General features: G+C 50.4%; 1 protein-coding gene across 1 annotated transcript in view; it reads left to right on the top strand.

Moving 5' to 3' along the window:
* Positions 1–21329, top strand: part of RCL1 (RNA terminal phosphate cyclase like 1) — a 534592-nt gene that overhangs the window by 167637 nt on the left and 345626 nt on the right. Inside the window, exon 4 of the mRNA XM_069625721.1 lies at positions 1478–1552. Coding sequence (XP_069481822.1) covers positions 1478–1552 — 75 coding nt within the window. The remainder of the gene's footprint in view (positions 1–1477; positions 1553–21329) is intronic.

Here is a 21329-nt window from a genome sequence, read left to right as displayed (position 1 = left end):
TGAACTATATTATGTTTGAGAAAAATTACTTTGAACTAGTAATTAAGAACAGTATATGAGTATCCAAGGTCCTTTATTGAAGTAAGTTTCAGTATGGAGATCAAAACTATTTTTGATACAATATGGCTTCAGTGAAAATCAGTCTTTTATGATGAGGTATTCGGGATTTATCCCAGTTATTTAGATCGGTCCGTATACAAATAATATGCTAATGACATGCACCCATATAGACCTGTAAGCCAACATTGCTCAAATGAGCTAGAACGCTATATAATTAGATGCATATTTTCCACGAAGACAAAACCATTTGCCCCACTGTGCAATAGTTTTTGTACAATGTTCGAATGCTCAAATCCAAATTTACCTATAGGATGCAAGCCTTTATAACGACTTCATAGTCGAAACACATATCGGCTCAGATCTTTATTAAAGAAGGCTGAGATCTTTATGGCTGTGATCTTCATTTAAGCAGGCTGAGATGTTTATCAAAGAAATACCTCATCATAAAAGACTGTGATTGAATATAGTTCAATTTTGCTATTTAGAGGGAGAGTGCGTATTTTGTTAGGTCAATTGCTCTGTATTCACTCATTGTGTTGGTACGCAAGTCCTGCGGTCCAACAAAGACATAAACCTAACAGCATGATTCCAGCTGCATAGCGGTTAATACAAGACTGAGTGTTAGCAAGAGTTTTGCTGTGCTGCATTAATAGACAAACCAGCAGTAGCCATTCTTTAGTTCCAAGAACCTTGTTGATTTATCAGAAAGTCCTGGTCATGTTGCCAAGTGTTCTTCAGTGCACCCAGAATGAGAATGCTACAGCATCTGGAAGGAATGCACAAATATAGGTATCAGAGTTATTCTGTGAAGCAACACAATAAAAATAATCACACAAGCTTGAATACCTATTTTATCCCTGCAACCCTTGACCGGGAGGTCGCATGGTGAAGGTTAAAGGCTCAAATTAATGTTCTACTGGCTGCCATTGGACGAACGCAACAGGCACTGAGCTTTAAGGGTGCCCAATGAGCAGCCATTTAGCACAGTAAAGAGTTGGTGGGGGGGGGGAGAGCAGCAGCAGTGAACACAGTAAACATTGGAGCTGAGAGCCTAGTGCATGCGCGTCCAATCCAGATGGCCTCAGTTATTGGCACAGAGCATGGGCTGGACTTGTGTAGAATCCCTGGCAAGATGGAGGTCTCCCTGGTGTTCTGGGCTATGAAGCTCCTATGCCCTTCATTGTACATTTCCACGATTTATGAGCCCAGAGGTGTTGTGCCACCAGTGACCAAGGCCTCACAGCTAGTATCTCCTGAATTTCAACAGCAACCCTTATGGTACCAAACCATAATCTACTTTCCCTAAAATCCTGACCGATGGTTTGCACTTTGCTGAGACCGAGTAGGATATTGGGAGCTGGCCTTGATTTGCAAATGTACACGTGTGTGGCTAATGCTTTTTTTCATTACTTCTCAGGTGGATCTCCTCAAGGCAACTGCTCTCCCTTTAATGAAGACATTTGGAATAGATGGTGAACACTTTGAAATAAAGGTAAAATTGCAACCACTTTTCCCCATTACTTGAAATGTTTTGACTTGTGTCTGTATTTTTTTAATTTGGAAACATGACTGATATTCAGGGCCTGGCAGAGTGGCTTCTTTTGCTTGTTGGTTTTCCTTGTCCATTGATCAATAGGTGGGAGTCTGGAAAAGCAAGATGGAATCGGAATTAGGTAGGCAGCACAGCCATTTAAATGAATCGGTGAGTGGATGGTGGGGGGGGGGGGGAGAGGTTGACGGAAGGAGTGGGTACCAGGGGCGGGGAAGGTTAAATCCTATTTTTGGAACACAGGTAATGAACCGGAATGTATGTTCAAATGGGTGGTTCTTTGTTAAATTGGGAGTCCTCAATCATGGGTGTGGGAAAAGGATCACTTTCATTTGAGGAGAGAGGGCTGTAGTCCATGTTTGGAGAATCTGACCATATGAACTTGAATTTCATTCATTAGCAAAGTGTAGCATTCTTCTAAATGGGCAGACTCTAAGTAGAAATACCTTTACTCTGGAGCCTGAGCCAAGATCAGATGACAAAGCAGACCTTTTTGGATTTTGATGGCTGTGAGGGTGTTTAGGTTGTCATATGCAGCCTGTGCACGTTTTGGTTAGCATCTGCCCTATTCTGCAGTTTGAGCACATCATGCAGGGCTGCTGGGGAACACATATCCACTCCTCCCCTCTGCCCTCTGGAGAGTTATTGGGGTTCATCATTCTGGATTTATTAAAGGAGCATAACTAACAAAAGATTTGTGCAAAATCTATTGCGCATGATAGTATGCAGATACCACCACCCACTTGATGTTTCCCCAAACGGTTTAGCGACTCCACCTCCCAGGACATGACCAGATGGCAGGACCCTTGAGTCAGTAAGCACACTATTCTCACACAGGCCTGCACATTAGACACTAGACTGTGCCCAAACTGTTTATAAAGATAAATACATTGGTTTTTCATTTCACTTGGCTATGATGGAATCTGGGCACCATTATATAGATGTGTATAGGCGTGTTATAAATGCCATATAAGTGTTTCAAGGCGCGACGAGGCAAGGGAGGGGGAACAGAGGGAAGACGGACAACAATGTTACTAGGCCAGGTGTCATTCAGATCACACAAGTGCAAGGGAAGGGGGGGGGAGAGTAAAACTATATAAATTCGTGGTGCAGCAACCTGTATACATGGATCCAAATAAAAAGTTTACGAATATCCAATCATTGATTCCCTCAATGGGGGATCTTCTTTAGGAAATACTGAAATTGGTGAATGACCAGAGCCACCCAGCAAGGAAGCATTATTTCGGATGCTTGTTAATCTGCTTAGAATCACATGCTGCGCATATGGTCCGACATCCAGTGGTAACTGCAGAGTATTGCATCTTGTCTTTCGAGTATGGAAAAGGGACGTCTACATAGGTGTCTGTAACACTATCCCTAATGTGACGTGTAGTGTACCCAAAATGCCTCACGCGCCGAGGTCCCTCAGATTGTTTTTTTCCGCCTAGATTACTGGTCGCCCTAATGCGGAACTCTTACATAGAGATAGCGTTATTGTCATATTTATCGACTCATTATTCCCGTTAAATCACTTGGACAGTGAATCCTGTACGACGCTGAAGACTGCTGAGGACTTTCGATGCCTATTGATCCGGCCGGCGCTGCCGTCCACGTGGCCGGGCCTTCTGGCCGGCCTATACAGTAGGGAGAAAGGGGTTGGGGTGGCCATATTCTATACAAGTAGGCCTTTCCTCTTTCACCCTCTTTGCTCCCTGGGTTCTTTCATCACTATACCTGTCTTTCGCCATGGAAAAGATGCCATTGAGATTTTGCCCCTCGTGTAGGGCCAAATATCTGCGGAAAGACGAGCAGCAGCCTGTAAACTCCTGCGACCCAAGACGCTTAAGGAGCACCGCTTGAAGCGGTGGCCGGCCTACGGCATGTCGCAGGCCGAATTTTCTTCCCCGCCTTCGCACCCGCAGAAAGAGATGGGGGGGACTAGCAATGACCAGGCCTCTGTGTCGGAAGCCATTGACCTAACGGCGGTCGAGTTACGCTATGGGGAAAACACCCAGCGACAGGGGCGTATACGATCATAACACCAAACGCACAACCCATTGTTCTGCTTCGGCGGGACCGTCAAGGCGTCCCAAAGCGCCAGTGGACACGTCGCAAACTGACGGGATCCTCTGATCTTTGATTGGCAGCCTTCCCCGCAGCCGCGGCCTGCGACTGGGCAATCTAAAACAAAGGGCGCTAGCACTAAAACGCACTTGGCTGTCGAAACGCACCAGGTGGATGCGCAGACGCCGCTTAAGGCCCCAGTGGCATCGAAATCCACTGCTCAGCCTCCGGGTTAGCCGTCACATCGCCCCGTTTCCCCAAGCATTACCGATAGCATCGCAAGAATTGCCTCGGCAGTTAAACTGAAGGAACGGTTGAAAGAGGCGGCGAAACACAAAGAACGGCCTAGAGACATGCCGAAAGACGCACCCCGAACCCTGCAAGGACTACGCTGAGAGCCCTGTGCCTTTGTCGGGCACATTAGAGGACAAATTTCGACATCACTGGGAAAAGGATTAACCCTTTCCCCTCTGGAACCCTCTGGTTCCTTCTCATGGACCAGGGAGAAATTTGAGCGTTGTATGGACCGATTAGAGACATGTGTCTTATTCTGAGAAGCTTGCTCCCAAAGAGACCTCGAAGACCTTCCTTCTACACCTGTATCCAAGTTTCAAAGGACCTTGGATGTGGACCTTGGGGGATCCACATGAGGAGTATACCTTTTGTCTTCACAGATGATGTTATGGACACATGTGATCAGAATGAGGATGCCACTTTTCTGGAAAACTACAATGTGGATGACCAGGCGGATCTTATGGACAATTGGGAAGGTAGCCATCAGGTTGGTGCTCAACCTTGGATGTCCCCTACTCACACCCAGGATCCTGATGCCCTGTGCATAAATTTCCCCCCTCCACTCCGACCCGCCAAGGCTCCCCAGTGGATGATCAAATGACGTTTAACGCCATCTTGAAGAAGGCAGCTGACCATTTTCAGATTGCCAATCAAGAAGCTTTACCAGATTCTAATTTTGTGGAGGATATACTCGAAGAAAAACCTCCGGCAGCCAGGTTATCGCTTTGAGGAGATTGGCACCTTCCTTGTTCACGCCAGCCCAAGCCAGGGCGGTGAACCCTAGGGTGGAGAAGTTGTTTCTTCCTTCTCTGACCGACCCTGCCTACATCAAGGGACATGCCACTCCAGATCCTTTAGTGGTTACCGCTACTAGAAAAAAGGCTGGTGTTCCCCTGTCTACAGGAGAGACACCACCCGATAAGGAGTCCAAGAGACTATATGCACTGGGAAAGAGGGTCACAACTGCTGCTATGTTTTCCACCCAAATAGCCAATAACACCACCATATTGGCCAGCTATGCAGACTTCTTGTGGAACCTGCTGCAAGAAGGCCTTCAGGAAGTGCCAGAACCTACACAGACCAAGTTGCCCGCCATCGTTTCGGAAGGCAAGCAAGTCAACCAGAATGTGCTCAAGAACACTCTGGACGCTGCCGAGACAGCAGGAAAACCCTGGCACAAGGTACCTTGCTCAAGCGACATGCATGGCTGAGGAACTCTGGTTTCAAGCCGGAGACCCAAGCAGCCCGGATAAACATACCCGTTGAGGAGACCAACCTGTTTGGCAAGGCAGTGGACGATGCACTTGAAACAGCCAGGAAAGAACATGACACTCCAGTCCTAGGTGGGAAAGGTAGGGGACGAGGTTCCAACCCCAGAGGCGCCCTGGCCTCTGGTCAGAAATGACCTTCGGATCCAGGTCCCCTCCCATGCCACCCTGGTCGGGGGGCTTGTATCATCTTTCCTTACTGCACGGGAGGGGATAACTATAGACCAGTGGGTACTCAAGATGGTCGCCCACAGATACTGCATAGGATTTGCCCAACCACCCTAATTAGACCGCCAAATCAAGACGCCGGACCACCTGCGAATCCTACTGTAAGAGGTGGAGACTCTTCTAGGAAAGGATGCCATAGAAGTTGTCCCTATTCTACAGGTAAACAAGGGTATTTATTCAGTGTACTTCCTTGTACCCAAAAAGGATCTCACCATGCGCCCTGTGCTAGACTTGCACCCAGTGAACAAGTTTGTCAAACCTCAAAAGTTTCGTATGGTCACTTTACAGGAAGTAATCCTGCTGTTGAAACAGGGGGATTACATGGCGACACTGGACATGAAAGACAAATTTCATATTTCAATGTTGCCAGCACACAGAAAATGCTTAAGGTTCATGATAGAGGACAAGTGCTATCAGTTCAGGGTACACCCCTTCAGCATTGCCTTTGCACCGAAGGGGTTTACAAAGGTACTGACAGTAGCGGCAGCACACCTGCACAGACTATCCATCTCGGTTTACTGTTACCCTGGCGACTAACAGGGGAGTCCTACGAATCAATCTTCTGGTAGACGTGCTCAGCAGAGATTTCCCACTGCCCGTAGAGTAAGAATGGCGACTACACGAAGACAATGGGCCTCATCACGACTTGGGCGGTAACGGTAACGCTATTAGCGCGGACGGTATTAGCCCTACCGCCGAACTCCCCGGTGCTAATAGCGCCGGATCACGAGTTTGGCAGTAATGTAAGTCCCCATTCCCCACTGAGCCCATTCGGGAATGCCCCATTCCCCATTGGGCTCAATGGGGAATCTTCGCGCTCTTATCACCGGCGGATTTCCCGCCGGCGGTAATAGCGCGAATTTTCAGCGGATTTCCCCCCAGCTCAGAGCTGGGGCGAAATCTGCCGAAGCCCTGATTCGGCAGACCCTTAAATCCGGCAGTAATAGCGCTACCGCTGAATTTAAGGCTTACCGCTGAAGTCGTGATGAGCCCCAATGTCTCCAATGTTTTCGCAGAATGGGGCTTCCCAGAGATCGACTTGTTCGCAACTCTGGAGTACGCTCAATGCCAAGATTACGCTTCCAGGTACCCACAGAACCGCTCCAAGGGGAACAGGCTCGTGATAAGATGATCAGGGAAATTGGTTTATGCTCCCCCACGCCCCCCGACTCCCTTACTCAACAAGATTGTGCACATGATGCACCAGGAACCAGTCACCATGATATTGATGGCCCCCATGTGGGCCCGCCAACCCTGGTTCTTTCGTCTGATGGAGATGTCCCTCTCCCCTTGTATGAAACTGCCCTGCCCGTACAGCATGTTGTCTCAGGACAGGGGAGAAACACTGCACCCATGCCTGCAAACTCTGAATTTAGCGGCCTGGCTCCTGAGGTCTGAGTTTGGACACCTTCACCTCCCTCAGAGATGCATGGACATACTTAGGGCAGCGAGGAAAACAAACACCCGATATTGCTATTCCAGTAAATGGAAACGCTTTATCTGGTGCAATGCCAAGGGCGTCAATCCCATTGACTCCTTTCCTACTCACAGTGTATTGTACCTGACTCACTTATTAGACTTGGGCCTGGTGTTTTATTCCCTAAAGGTTCACTTAGCTGCTCTCTGTCTACACTACTTCCCAACAGAAGGTGCTGTGGTGGAAAATACCAGTTATTAAGGCTTTTATGGACGGGGCTAAGAGGATTCATCCCCCAATTTCAAACCCAGCTCCCTGATGGGACCTAAAATGTGGTATTGACCAGACTTATGGGGTCTCCCTTTTGAACCTATGCATAGAGCAAGTCTCAAAGATCTTACCTATAAGACGGCCTTTCTAGTGGCTATCACTTCTATAAGAAGGGTTGGTGAACTACAGGCCCTCAGTTCTAGACCCTTTTGTTACAGTTCAGAGATAAGGTAGTTCTGCACACTCGCCCTCGATTTGCGCCTACATTTATTTCCAAGTTCCATGTTAATCAATCAATAGAACTACCTACTTTCTTCCACAACCCCACTAACATGGCCGAAAGAAGCCTACACACATTAAATGTGCGCAGGGCAGTCCTGTTTTACCTGGAAAGAACTAAACCACTGAGAAAGACTAAACATTTTTTTGTTTCAGTGGCAGCTGCTAGAGAAGGAGATGGTGTTTCTTAATAAGCAATCTCAAGGTGGATTGTCAAATGCATCACTCGGTTACACTCTTGCTAAGCGAGAACTGCCCTTCAAGCCTAGAGCACATTCTACTCTAGGCACTGGGGCTTTCCATAGCATTCATTGCAAATGTTCCCCTAGAGTCCATTTGCAAAGCGGCTACCTGGAGTTCTCTACACACATTTACAAAACACTACTGCCTAGACACTCATTCTAGGTCTGATTCTCAGGTGGGACAAGCAGTACTAAAACATCATTTCACTACTGTTCCTTCTCACAACCCACCTCCACTCCGGGTACTGCTCGCTAGTCTATGCACAGCATGTGATTCTAAGCAGATTAACAAGCTTCAGAACACATGCATTACTTACCGTAAAAGCATTTATGATGGTTGTATCTGCTTAGATTCACATGTGCCCACTTTTCCTAACTGCTCGGGTGGAAGGGACATGGACGTCTTACTACTTTCTCTCTTTTATGTATTCACTCACGTTAGCCATGGGCTCCCTCATGGCAGAACAAATACACTCGGAGGGACCTCGGCGCCTGAGGAATTTTGGGTACACTACACATCGTGATAGTGTTACAGGCATGCCTATGCCGACGTCCCCTTTCGATCCTCGAAAGACAAGATGCAATACTCTGCGGTTACCACTGGATATCGGACATATGCACAGCATGTGAATCTAAGCAGATACAATCATCGGAAATGCTATTACGGTAAGTAATGCTTGTCTTATGTAACCTTGACTGGGCACGTCTTGCAGGGCTTGCAGAGTACCTGGGCCTACAACACCCAACTCGAGGTTGAGCAGCTGGCAGAGGGGGTTCTGGTTGAAGTCCTCATCCAACGTCCTTCTGCCAAAACGGGGATTCCACTGCAAACCGATGTAGTCTCCCTGGCCAAGAAGGGTTGGCTCAAGCCCCACTCGGTCCAGCCTGTCAATCGACACCTGGAAGCAAAGTACAGGCAGATGGAGGGGGATACACTCTTGCTGTCGATCCATCCTCACCCACACTCCTCAGTGAACGCTGCAGCATCACTATACTCCAAGCCTCAGTTGTCCTCCGCGCTGCTAGGCAAAGAGGAGAAGATCTTCGAGGCGTACAGCAAGAAACTCTAGTCCAACGCGTCCTTGCATCTTTGTCAGGCCAACGCTGCTGCCATGCTGGTAGCTGCTAACCAAAGGTTATGGCGGGAAATCGCAGACTTTTTTCCCAGAACTCCCTACCCAGATCCAATTAGGGTTTTAAGGCCGGACTTGTTGAGGCCAAGCTGGTGGCGCAGGACCTCATGGAATCCATCATGGCCCATATGACACTTCTGGCCGTGCCATCTGTATCGCCACGGACATGAGAAGGACAGCCTGGCTCCAGGCAACAAAATTTAATCCGGACATCCAAGAACGCAAATTAGATCTACTGTTCGAGGGAGGTGGGGGGTCGGGGAGCTTCTTCCACTCCACCATGGACGAAGAGCTGGACGAGAAAAAAAACAGCTCAGAAACGGCCAAGACTTTATCAATCTTGACAAAGACCACGTCCAAACCGTGCACCCAGTCACAGCAGCGCTCTGAGAAGGGGTGTACGTACGGAGGGTTCCGTTGCTTCCAGGAATGGAGATCCAGGCATCCGGACTGCTCGCTGTCTCCGAACCTGCGCAAGAAACAAAAAGAGGGACAGGGGGAGTGAGGGCTTTTTCCAGTCCCCCTCCTCCGCGACAGCCTCCGAGGGAAAGGTATGACACGCTCCTTCGGGTCCACATGTCTCCAGTGGGGGTGCAGGCTTGCTCTCCATGCATATTTATGGTGCCAGAATTTCGTGGAGCCTTGGATCCTCTCTGTAGTATCCACTGGGTACTGCCTCCCTATCCCAGCCTCTCCTCTGCTCCGACAGGTTGGGACAGCAAGTCTTCTGGCGGCGATCCGTTCGCTCGTAGAGAGCCAGGCAGTGGAGGAAGTTCCAGCCTCCCAGTGAGGCTTGGGCTTTTACTCCTAGGATTTTCGCCATTCAGAAGAACCAGGCGGGCCTGAGAGTTGTGCCACACATTTCCACCCTCAACCTCTCCTTACCCCTACAAAAATTCAAGATGGTTACGCCAGCTTTTATAGCAGAGACATTGTGCAAGGGAGACTGGATGTGCTCCCTGGATCTGAAGGACGCGTACCTACACGTCCCGATTTGGCAGCCCCATCGTTCTTTCCTACAGTTCAAGGCTACCATTTTCAATACAAGGTCCTTCCTTGTGGCCTCAACTCAGCCCCCAGGCTCTTTACCTGGCTAATGAATATGGTGGCTGTGCTCTTGAGAGCGCAGGGCCTCCACATCTACCCATACCTCGACGACTGGCTCGTCAGGGCTACATCTCCGGAAGCGGTTCACCACTTTTACCATGCCATTATGAACACGCTGCACGATCTGATCTCTCCTCGCTCAATCTCAAGTCGCAGCTGCACCCCACGCAGACTTTGACATTCTACGGCCTCATCTGGGACACCTGCTCCGAGAAGGTATTTCCTTCGGAGGACAAGATCTCGGCCATCAAGAGGGCACTGCCCACTTCCTCGGCAGAGAGGCGACCTCGGCATGGTGGTACCAGCATCTCCTAGGTCTCTTGGTGGCAGTCCTTTTAGCCGTTCCACACACAAGATTGAGGATGAGGAGGATTCTGCTGCACTTCGCGGCCTCATGGAACCAGGAGCGGGACTCCCAATCCGAGATGATCAACGCTCCTCCATCTCTCCACCCGGACCTAAGATGGTGGGCTAGGGTCTGCAACCTACGGACAGGCAAGCCCTTTCTGCCACCCTCCCTGCCGGCCACGGTCACCACAGACTCCTCGCTCGAGCGCTGGGATGCCACCTTGGATGATCTCTTGAACCACAGCACCTGGACTCGACAGGAGCAGGAATACCACATCAATTGGTTAGAGCTGAACGACATCTGGCTAGCGCTCAGAGCATTCCTACCACTTCTCAAGGGCAAAGTTGTCCTCATCCAGACCGACAACTCGACCCGCATGTACTACATCAACAAACAGGGAGGCAGCAGATCCCCTCCTCTGTGCAGACTGGCAATCGGCATGTGGGAGTCGACCCTGGAAAACGACATCTACCTCAAGGCAGTCCACCTCCCGGGGGAAGCCAACGTGGAGGCGAACAGGCTCAGGTTGGGAACTGACAATTACGAGTGGCAACTAAACAACCTTGACATTAAGGAGATCTTCAACAGGTGGATTTTTTTGCCACCTGGCACAACCAGAAGTGCCCTCAGTTTGCCTCCTGGCAGGGACACGGCCCCGGCTCCCTGGGCGATGCATTTCGGCTTCAGTGGATTGGCATGAAGGCTTACACCTTCCCGCCCACTCCACTGATTCACACAGTGATTTGCAAGATTAAGGAGTCTCGCCAACTCAACATCATTCTAATAGCTCCATGGTGGCCAGGCCATGCCAGGCCATGGTTTTCGGAGCTGCTCAGCCTCTCGGAGGTGCCTCTGATTCACCTTCCGACGGGCCCAGCACCTCTTCTGGCTCAACAAGCGGGCAGGGTCATCCACCCTGCCCCACAGAAGCTAGCCCTCACAGTATGGTACCTGAGCAGGTAATGTTGTGACACCTCAGCCTCTCACAGGCTAATCTGGAGGGGTAAGGCTACCAGCGCCCAGTATAAAAGTAAATGGACCAGATTCTGCTACTGTGCAGTCTCCAAGGAAATCGACCCCCCTGGTATGTTCTTAGGACGACGTGCTCTCCTTCTCGGTGTACCTCGCCCACTCTGGTGTGCAGGTGGACACCTGCCGTATATATCTTGCAGCCATAGGGGCTTACAGGAACTCGGAGGAGGGGGATCTTCTACTCCAATCCTATCGTCAAGAAACATTTCAATGGGCTTGCAAGGCTCTATCCGCCCGTCAAGAGGCTGCACCCTGTGTGGGACCTCAACATAGTCTTGGGCGCTCTGGTGCACACATCGTTTGAGCCAATGGCGTCCACAGACATCAGGCTGGTCACCATCAAGACGGCCTTGCTAGTCGGCCTCATCTCGGCGTGTAGAGTCAGCGAAATACAGGCGATGGTTGCCACTGAACCATATACTACCTTTCACGGGGACAAGGTAGTCCTGCAGACGCACCCGGCATTTATGCCCAAGGTGCTGTCTGTTTACCACTTGAACGAGGAAATGCTCCTTCCTACGTTCTTTCCCGATCCCAAGGACGAAGCACAGAGGCTGCTGCACTGCCTGGATGTCAGGTGTGCCCTGAAATTGTACTTGGAAAGGACCAAGGGCTTCCGCAAACTAGACTCCCGGTTTGTCACTTTCGGAGGCTCAATATCAGGCTATCAGACCTCCAAGGCCTCCATGTCTCGCTGGATGGTCTCGGCCATCAAGGAAGCATACAAGGACCAGCACAAGCTTCTTCCGGTCAACATGCACACCCACGCTGTCAGCGCCAAAGCAACAGCCATCACATTCCAGTGCCATGTCCCTTGGCAAGTCATAAGCAGGACGGCCACTTGGCCCATTTGCTCGGCTTTCTGCAAGCATTACTGTTTGGATGCCGGCTCTAGATCTGATGCGGCTTTCGGACAGGCAGTTTTCAGGAACCTATTTGCTTAAGGAGGTTCTCCTCTGCACCCTGGGGCTACATTCAGTTGTAATCGCCCAATTTCAGTATGGAGGAAATGGGACGGGACGTAAGAGTAATTATAAGGTACTCACCGTGGTGACTAATGTACTTTTAGTCCTTAGTCCCCTTTCCTCCATATGTCCCACCAACCTCCCCCCTAATAATACTGGTTTTATTAGGCAAAGTTTAATCTATTGTCGACACATCAATGGGGACTGAGGTGTGGCGCCAGAGGGCGGAGTCAGGGCAGCGCATGCTCCCTGGGCCGCACACCTGTGCCTCTAAATTTAAAGGGGAAGAAGGTTTTTTCTAGTGAAAAAGGTTTTGTGTCCCGTCCCTTGGAGGGGACACGACGCCCATGCAATATGGAGGAAAGGGGACTAAGGACTAAGAGTATGTTAGTCACTACGGTGAGTAACTTATTTATTGGTCGATGACTTATGCACTTTGAGACAATTCTTGTAGCGAGTGGCAGCCTGTCTTTGTACATTCATTTTTTGTCCCACGTAGGGCAAACATCTTTCTTTGCTTCTACATTTTGAATGGAAGCTCTTTTTTTTTGTCCCTTGTATCGCTTTGTCAAAGTAGCCAACATGTATATTCTTCTCTTTCCCAAATATTGTATTCAAATGCAAATGTTCCTTCAATGTCATCATTAATTTAGTTGGATTCCACTGGTTCATTGCAAGCCATACATAGTTAATTACTATTTGCATAAATAAAATAATGTAATGTTCTATATAGTAGGGTTGCAATATTGTTAGTCCATGTCAAAGCTGCGTGGTCACTGTTAGATCGCGGTCAACATAAACATAATCCAACATGGATTCACTGATACCATTTGTCCAAGCCTTATTGTTGGAGTCGACTCCTTCTTTGATGTCATTTGACCCCGCCCCATGTTAAGTCACAGGAAGTGATGGTACATCACCTTTCATCACTTTACAAAACAGGAAGTTGTATTACATAGTATTGTTCCTCAGTACACTAAGAAACATGGTTATGATATCACAGTAATATGATTTGAGGCTTGCGGAATCTGCTAGGATTCACATGTTGTGCATAGGCCGACATCTAGTGGAAGCTGCAGAGTATTACTGTTGTTTTCGAAACTCGAAAAGGGATGTCGGCGGGGCGTGCCAGTAATACTATCTCTAGTGTGACGTCCACTGTACACATGATCCCTCACGCGTCGAGGTCCCTCAGATTGTTTTTTTCCACCAATCTAGACGGACGCGTATAGCGGAGTTCCTCTTTTGGCATAAAGCTATTGACTTATTTCAATTATCGTTAGTTAATTCTTTCTATCCTTTACTTCACCGACCTTCAAAACATCACACTGGTGAAGACAAAGAAACTGCCCTGTTGAAAGACTACCGTGACGGACTGTTCGGCCTTGGAAGGCCGTTCCGGGCCACGGCCCAGACAGTAGGGAGCGGGGGGCGCACTTTAGGATGCATATGCCCCTTTTTCTACACTACTTTTGCCCAGCTGCCATAGTTTATAGTTATGGACAAGACCCCATTTAAATTCTTCCCCAAGTGCAATCGTAAATTCCAGTGTGTCAAAGCATTTAGTCTGTAACTTGTCTCCCAAGAGACCACATGGAAAAGTATTTTCGAGCGTGTAGTCTCTTCAAGCCCAAGACTTTAAAGGATCGCTCTACAAAACGCTGGGCCCACTACGCCAGGCAGCTCGAGGCCATGGAGGTAGAAGGCGCTTTCAGTGATGGCAGCAACGCCGCAGTTTCGGACGGTGAGGGCGACTGGGTAGCTCCAGCTACCCAAGCGCAGGCCCCCGACCCCGGATGACAGGCCGGTGGCCATGTTGTGGGGGCTACAGCCGGCAGCGGAAGCGCATCAAAATCACACACGACTAAACACATAACCCCAAGTCGAGGTTCGACACATGGGTCGAGTGTTCAACAACGCACGGCACCCAGGAAAAGGTTTGTTGAGTCCCTGTCCTCTGGACGTTCTCACTTGAGATGGCCGCACGACAGGACCCAACCGTCGAAAGACAGCAAGGGTGTCGCGCGTAAAACTCTCGGTGCAGGCCGGTCATCCGCAGACAAGGCTTCGGCCATTCCCACTCCTGAAAGTCGTTGCTCAGCATCAAATAAGGTAGTAGGCCCCAAACAGCCCAAACAGTTGGATACACACGGCTCTGGGCGCCAGGCGGGAGAAACAGTTCATAAGAAGTCATCCTCAAAGACCCCTCATAGGGATAGAAGCCCTCATAGTGAAAAACTTCTCAGAAAGAGAAGCGTAAGGAAACTAGGCCCATCCCTAATGAGGACAAACCTGTAAAGAGTAGGCCTACAAAATCTAGGGTTATTCCTCCCACAGATGAAAATGTAGAGCTTCCTTTCCAACCCTTGATAATCCCAAGTTCGCCAGAATGGTCTTCACAAGACATAGATAGGGTAATGAGGAGGATGTCCTTTATGGCCAATTTCTACAAGAAAGACCCTGCATACTTCCAGAGTTTCCAATCGACCCTGCCCCCACCACAGCTCCCTCTAGGTCTCAAGTCTCTGCTCATCTTTCTCAACCCCCCTTCTAAAAGGTCTCATACAGAAACTCCAGTGCGTAGCACAGTCCTAGAGCTCCATGTCCCGGACTCCGAAAACAAGGACCTCTCAATTGTAGAGGCAGCTGGCCCTCAGTACCGCGAGGAGGCAGCAGACCTTTATTATGGGGATGATGAGGACCAATAGGCTGACCCAGAGGCCAATATGTACCCGATAGATTCACCTATCGATCAGGATCCTCCTACAGTTGATTCTCCTATTGACAACCAACCCCTTCTTAATTAGGTGCTAGCCATGGCGGCAGAGCACTTTCAAATTGACACCTAGGAGGATAAGGACTTTGTGGAACAGATCCTTGGGGACAAGAAAACAATGGCGCAGTTACTCTTAAGTCCCATCCACTTTCCTCCATACTGTATGGGCGTCCCTTCCAAGGGACGGGAGACGGAACCTTTTTCACCAGAAAAACCTTCTTCCCCTTTAAATTTGGAGGCGTGCGCCCTGACTCCACCCTCCAGCGCCACACCTCAGTCCCCTTTTCTGCGTTGACGGGAACGGGCCGAATTCACCAGTGCTCCTGGGTTTGACTTCAGCCATGTAATTCCACGTGCGGATACTTTTGTCTTTTTTTTGTCTTCTCTCAGGTACTCGGTCCTCGGGTGTCATGCCCCTTCCCGGCGCATATCGACTTCTACAGGGTTCAGCAGGTGTCCAGCCTGCAACAGGCTCTTCCCAACTTCAGACCCCAACGCCCTCTGCCTTCGTTGCCTTGGCCCAGACCGCGGTTGGCAATCATGTTCGGCGTGTGACTCGCTGTCCTCGAAGGCACCGAAGAACAGACTAGCCAGGTGGAAGGACCTCTTCCAGAAGTCGCCCCCAGAGGATCTCGAGAACTTCGTGAAACCTCGTCTCGGGTCCAAGGTAGGTCTGCTATTTTCCAGCGCACCCCACAAGGGAGACTCCCTCCCAGGGACTCTCCCGTGCGGGAGGGACTGGTCAGGTCCTTCCACGGACACGTGCACCGAGGCTGGTTCAGCTACCAGCCTTTGGGTCCTCGGATCCTCCTGGACGCAGTGCCGCGGGGCCAGAAGGTTCTGGTACCAGGTCCACACCCGAGGGGCTATGCCCTTTTACAGGCGCAATGGCTGAGGGGCTACGCCCCGACAGGCAGGCCGTCGAGGGATTACGCCCTAATACCGACAATACATCCGAGGGGGGTGCCTATACGCAGCTCTACCGAGCCCCGGGTCGAGTGTCACACCTACCGGTCAGTGTCGGCCTTGTGATCCACACGCGAGAGTTTCGGATGAGGCCGGACCCAGTGGGCTGGGCAACATGTCGCAAGCACGTGGCAGGTAGCTCGACAAAATGGCCGCCGCGCCAGACTGGAACACCCGTCCAACGCCATTGCAGGAGTTCGGCGAAGAACACATGTCAAGGTGAGACTGGTCGCAACCAGGTACGTGGCCTACAGTCTATCCTTCAAATGCTCAGGTCAACATTCCCATGAGTCCATATGGACTGGGTACGCAGCGGCTCCAGCAGCCCCCCGGTGCCCTGTCGGTACCCCCTGCCACCTCTTCGGCCAGCGAGTAGAGGCTCTTCGATAAATTCCTCGGCCTCATGAGGTCTCCTCAGATGGGGGTTATTAGCTAAAGGCTAAATTGGCTAAAGGCGCACAACATAAAAAACCAAAAAAAGTGGCAAGTGTGCCCTTGCCTTGCATTGTGGAAACTGCTTATATGGAACATCTAGAAAGAGAGAGAACCTTGCTGCCTAGTGCAAATATGGCGTCAACAAATGATTTGATCTGTCACAAATTTGCATTTGCCTATGCGCGTGCTCACGGAGAAGCATCATTGCTTCCCTTTTTTTTCCACTTTCGCCGTTTCCCCTCCCACAGTACCCCTTGCTCCTATGTCCTCCAATCGAAAAAGCTTCCTCAGCATGAGGATGGATGAGCCTTGTTCGATCGGCGAGGCCACTAGTGATCCTCTAAGCTCATCCCCCTCTGCCAATTCTGTTCTAGCCCCAGTAGTTTTGGCTGCATTAGAAAAACGTGTACGTCTCTGTTGGCCCCTCCACTCCGGTCACACTACCTAGTTGTAGGAGGGCAGACGTACATCTACATTGCAAGGACAGTGAAATGTATGACAATTCTAACATGCCCCCGGGGCATGTAGCTTGCAAAAAATTGATACTTGCCTCACCAACAGATATACCTCCCAAGATTGCACCCCTCCCTGACAATAACAAATCTATTCCTCTAGTAAATGGCCAGCCTCCTCGCCTTCCTCAAGGACTCCAGCTGCCCCCTTGGGCTTTGATCTCCTTGAGCCATAAGAGGATCTGCAAATGCTGGAAGCATCCTACCCTGTACTAGCGAGAATTTTAAATCTGCTAGACCGAGGGCATGATTATACCCATTACGAATTAAGGGACTGCAAGTCATCACTGAATCAAATTCTATTTAAGATTAATAAACTAGAAGGATTTATTTTTGCAGACTCCCTTCACTGTGAGGGATTGGTGCAGCCCTCTCAGAAGGACATCCCTGTCGGCTCGATAAGTACTGCCATGCAAACTGAGCCCACAGAGGATGAGGCTTCTAGAGGCACGCGGCTCATAATACCACCTACTGTCTACACCTTTGCACAATCATTCGCACAAACCGTTGCTGCCACACAGGAGGCTCCTACAAATCAGATATTCACTCATGCACAATTATGTCAAAGGGTCATTAGCAACTCAACCGGTGAACCATGGCACATGGCCTAATGACTGAGGGGACGTGGCTGCGGCAGTGCCTGAGGGCAAAGAGGCAACTCCCTGAGCCGCTTTGGTATCTCGAGTACCTTGCTTTCCACCTCTGGTACTCCTACGTTGGCCCCCTTGACTGGCAGCTCCTCTCGATCTACCAAAGGAAGAGTAGTACCGAAAGGAACCTCCTCTCCGTTGCTGTCCCCTAGGACGAAAAGGCAGAGGTTGATGTACTGCAGCGCTCAAAGACTTTGCTGCAGCTTTGGAGGTCTGCAACCTCTCAAGGTTCTCGTCAGCCTTGCTGCCAAAAAGATGGACACCATCAAACGGCATGTTGAGAAGCTGGGATTGCACATCAGGAGCAAACCCTGACTTCCGCAACTATGCAAACATGCGTGTCACGGTGCTCGCAGCCATGGACCGACTGACACAGTCTGCTGTGTCCAAACCCAACTGAACGGCTTCACACATGGCATCCTTGACGGCTTCTCTCGAAGGTGCGGACGGAACGGTGCCTTGCGATTCGAAAATCGCCATCGCCTGCTGGCGGAATGCGTCCCATTCGGCCGGCGATGAATACTTGGTGGGTAAAGTCACCTGCTTTTGGGCAGAGTCCTCCAACGAGGATAGGGAAGGCGACCGGTGACAGCGCTTATGAGAATGCCTAGAAGAGGCAGAGGAATGGCGGAAACCACTCCGAGACCCCCTGGTCTTACACCGACGCGGAGAGTCGGTGCTCGAAAGCCCAGCAGATTTCGACTTGCAGGTTTTAGAAACCCCACCTACCGATAGTTTCTTCTTCCGCTCCTGCAAGGCCTTCGATGACAGGGACTGGCAGTTATCGCGGTCGTTGGTGGCGTGGCTTTCGCTGAGGCACCAGAGGCAGACGTCGTGTGGGTTTGTGATGGACATTTTGGAACCGCAGTCCCGACACTTTTTAAAGCCCGACTTCGGGGTAAAATTAGACGAAGACATTTCGCTAATCAAAGTAGAAGAACCGAGCACACCGACATTCCAAAGTGAACACGTTCGCGGAAAAAACAGAACCGAGGCTACGGGCGTCGTGCGTCCTATATATAACATCCGGTGACGTTGACTCTCGACGGAGGCACTCTAAGGACAGCGTAGCGACATCATCGATGCAGGACGACTACCACAAAAATGTTCCGAAGCAGCACAGCTGTGGACATTACTGTCATAGATGTGGAATACGTCGGAGGACACAATCCCCTCGAAAAATTGTTCAGGAATTTAGAAGCTGCATTTGAGTGCATTGGACATGCAGCATGGTCAAAGGTGCATCAGGGATTTCCAGGTGGAGGGGCAGCTGACTGGGTCTGGTTGAAGGGGCATCTGATCAGCAGCAGTGCTAGGAGTGGTGGGGGAGAACGACTGTGTGTGTGTGTGTGTGTGTGTGTGTGTGTGTATATATATATATATATTTTTTTTTTTTTCTGAGGCTTGTGGAATCTGCTTAGATCACATGCTGTGCATAGGCAGACATCTAGTGGAAGCTGCGGAGTATTAGTTTGTTTTTCGAAACTCGAAAATGGGTGTCGACACAGGGCGTGCCAGTAATACTATCCCTAGTGTGACGTCCACTGTACCCATGTCCCTCACGCGTCTAGGACCCTCAGATTGTTTTTTTCCGCCATACTGGTCGGAAGCATTCCGCAGAGTTCCCTGGCCTTAGCCATAATTTTGCTAAAATATATTTCTCCACCCCAACGTCGGGTCACCGAACATCCACACACTACGCCGGCCCGGAGAAAGAATCAACCGTCGAGAGCTGCGCGACGGATTTGGGCCTCGGAAGGCCTCTGGCCTCGACACGGGCCTTGGAAGGCCTCTGGCCTCGGCCCTGCAAGTAGGGAGAGTGGGGGGTGGACATACTCTACACTTTTTTGGTATATAGGTACATTCTTATATATTCCTACACGTATTAGTCCGCTGCCACAAGGTGCGTATGGTGGGTACCCCTTTCCAATTTTGCCCCAAGTGCAACTGCAAGTACCTTTGGGTTGACGGACACGCCACGTGCAATCTCTGCTTACCGAGGGACCACCCCAAGGCTAACTGCAGAGCGTGTAGTAGGTTCAAACCGAAAACACTCAAGGACCGTTCGATCAAGCATTGGGCCCACCACGCCAGGCGTCAAGAGGCCATGGCAGCAGAGGGCGCCTTTAGCGATGGCAGCGACGCCGTGCTTTTGGACGGCGAGGGCAACGTGGCGTGAATTGACAGCCAATCGCAAGTCCCCGACCTCGGAAGATCGTCCGGCAAGGCAGCTATGGGGAAGACCTCCGGCGACACAAGCGCTACCCACAGCACTTCCACAAAACGCATGAAGTCCAACCGAGACTCGACACGCACGCCGAGTACTCGGAAAGAGGCACATAGAGAACGGTCCGAATCGGTGTCCTCTGGGCGTTCTCGATCTAGATCGCCGCATGACTCCAGGCAACCATCCACTGTTGCCAAGAGTGCCTCGCTCCCCAAGGTAACGGAGGTTCGATCGTCGGAAGACGAAGCCGACCTCTACACTTGAGAGATAGGGACACTACCCCCGAACCTTGGCGCCAGGTGTCGAAAGGCTCCGTAGGGGCGATAAAACAGGGTAAACACTCTTCCACCCACGGGGAAAAACAACAAAGGAAGCAGTCTCAGCCTCCTTCCACACCTCAAAGCATTCTACTCCACATCAACAGTTGGACAAGTCTCAGTCTTCTGTTATCCCAAAGACCCCTGTTCAAACCAGTAGGTCTAGTCAAGATAAAACAGGGACAGGCCTCCAAAAACCCTGAACATTTTCTCTCTTATACCCCTGATGGGTCAACAACCTCAGGCTCTAAGGATCCTATACCCACAAGTAAGAAGTCCCGGGTTGAAGTTCCTACTTCAGACCCCTTCAGTATACAGCCCTATTCTCAATATCCGGGAGATCCATCCTTTTGTGAGGATCCAGATTTGGGCATGTTGGAAGAACAAACTGGGACAGGCTACAATGGGGATGACTAGGACCAAGAGGAGGAGGAGGAGGAGGAGGAGGAGGAGAACGACGACCCAGAAACCTACAGGGTAGATTCCCCAGTAGATAAAGAACCCCCGGTTACCGACTCCCCGGTCTACAACCAGCCTCTCTTGAATGAAGTGCTGTCCAGAGCGGCAGAACACTTCCACATTGACACCCAGGGTGCTCAGGAAGAGAGGGACTTTGCCGAGGAGTTAGTGGGAGAAAGGAGACCTGTTGCCCAGGCCATCCCTATCCTTAAGTCAATACAAAGAAGGATAGACCTTCCCTTGTTAATCCCAATCTCACTAGGGCGGTAAACCCCAGAGTTGAGAAGCTGTTCAGGGCAGCCCAAACAGACCCACTGTACATAAGAGGGCATCTGAAACCGGACTCCCTGGTAGTTACAAACACCCGTAAGAGGTCGGGAACACCCTTGTCATCGTCGGAAGCTCCTCCCGACAAGGAGAGCAAGAAGATTTATGGCTTGGGCAGGAAAGTAGCCTCCACTTCCGCATACCAGGCAAGGATTGCCAACTCCACCACCCTGCTGGCGAGTTACAACTGCCACCAGTGGGAAGAAGTCACGGCACTCATATATTCCGCCCCAGAACCCTTAAAAAGCCAATTGGCATGAGTTTCAGCGGAAGGAAGAGTCGTGTCCAGTTGCATATTAAAAGCAACCTTTGATGCCTCGGATAACGCCGGCAGATTGATAGCAGAAGGTACTGTTATCAAAAGGCATGCTTGGTTGCGATGGTCTGGGTTCAAAGCCGAAAC

The sequence above is a fragment of the Ambystoma mexicanum genome, chromosome 6p, assembly GCF_040938575.1.
Source record: "Ambystoma mexicanum isolate Mex_15411 chromosome 6p, UKY_AmexF1_1, whole genome shotgun sequence".
In the NCBI taxonomy this organism is placed as follows: Eukaryota; Metazoa; Chordata; class Amphibia; order Caudata; family Ambystomatidae; genus Ambystoma; species Ambystoma mexicanum.
Note: the sequence above shows the minus strand (reverse complement) of the source record. Positions and strands in the feature narration are given on the sequence as shown.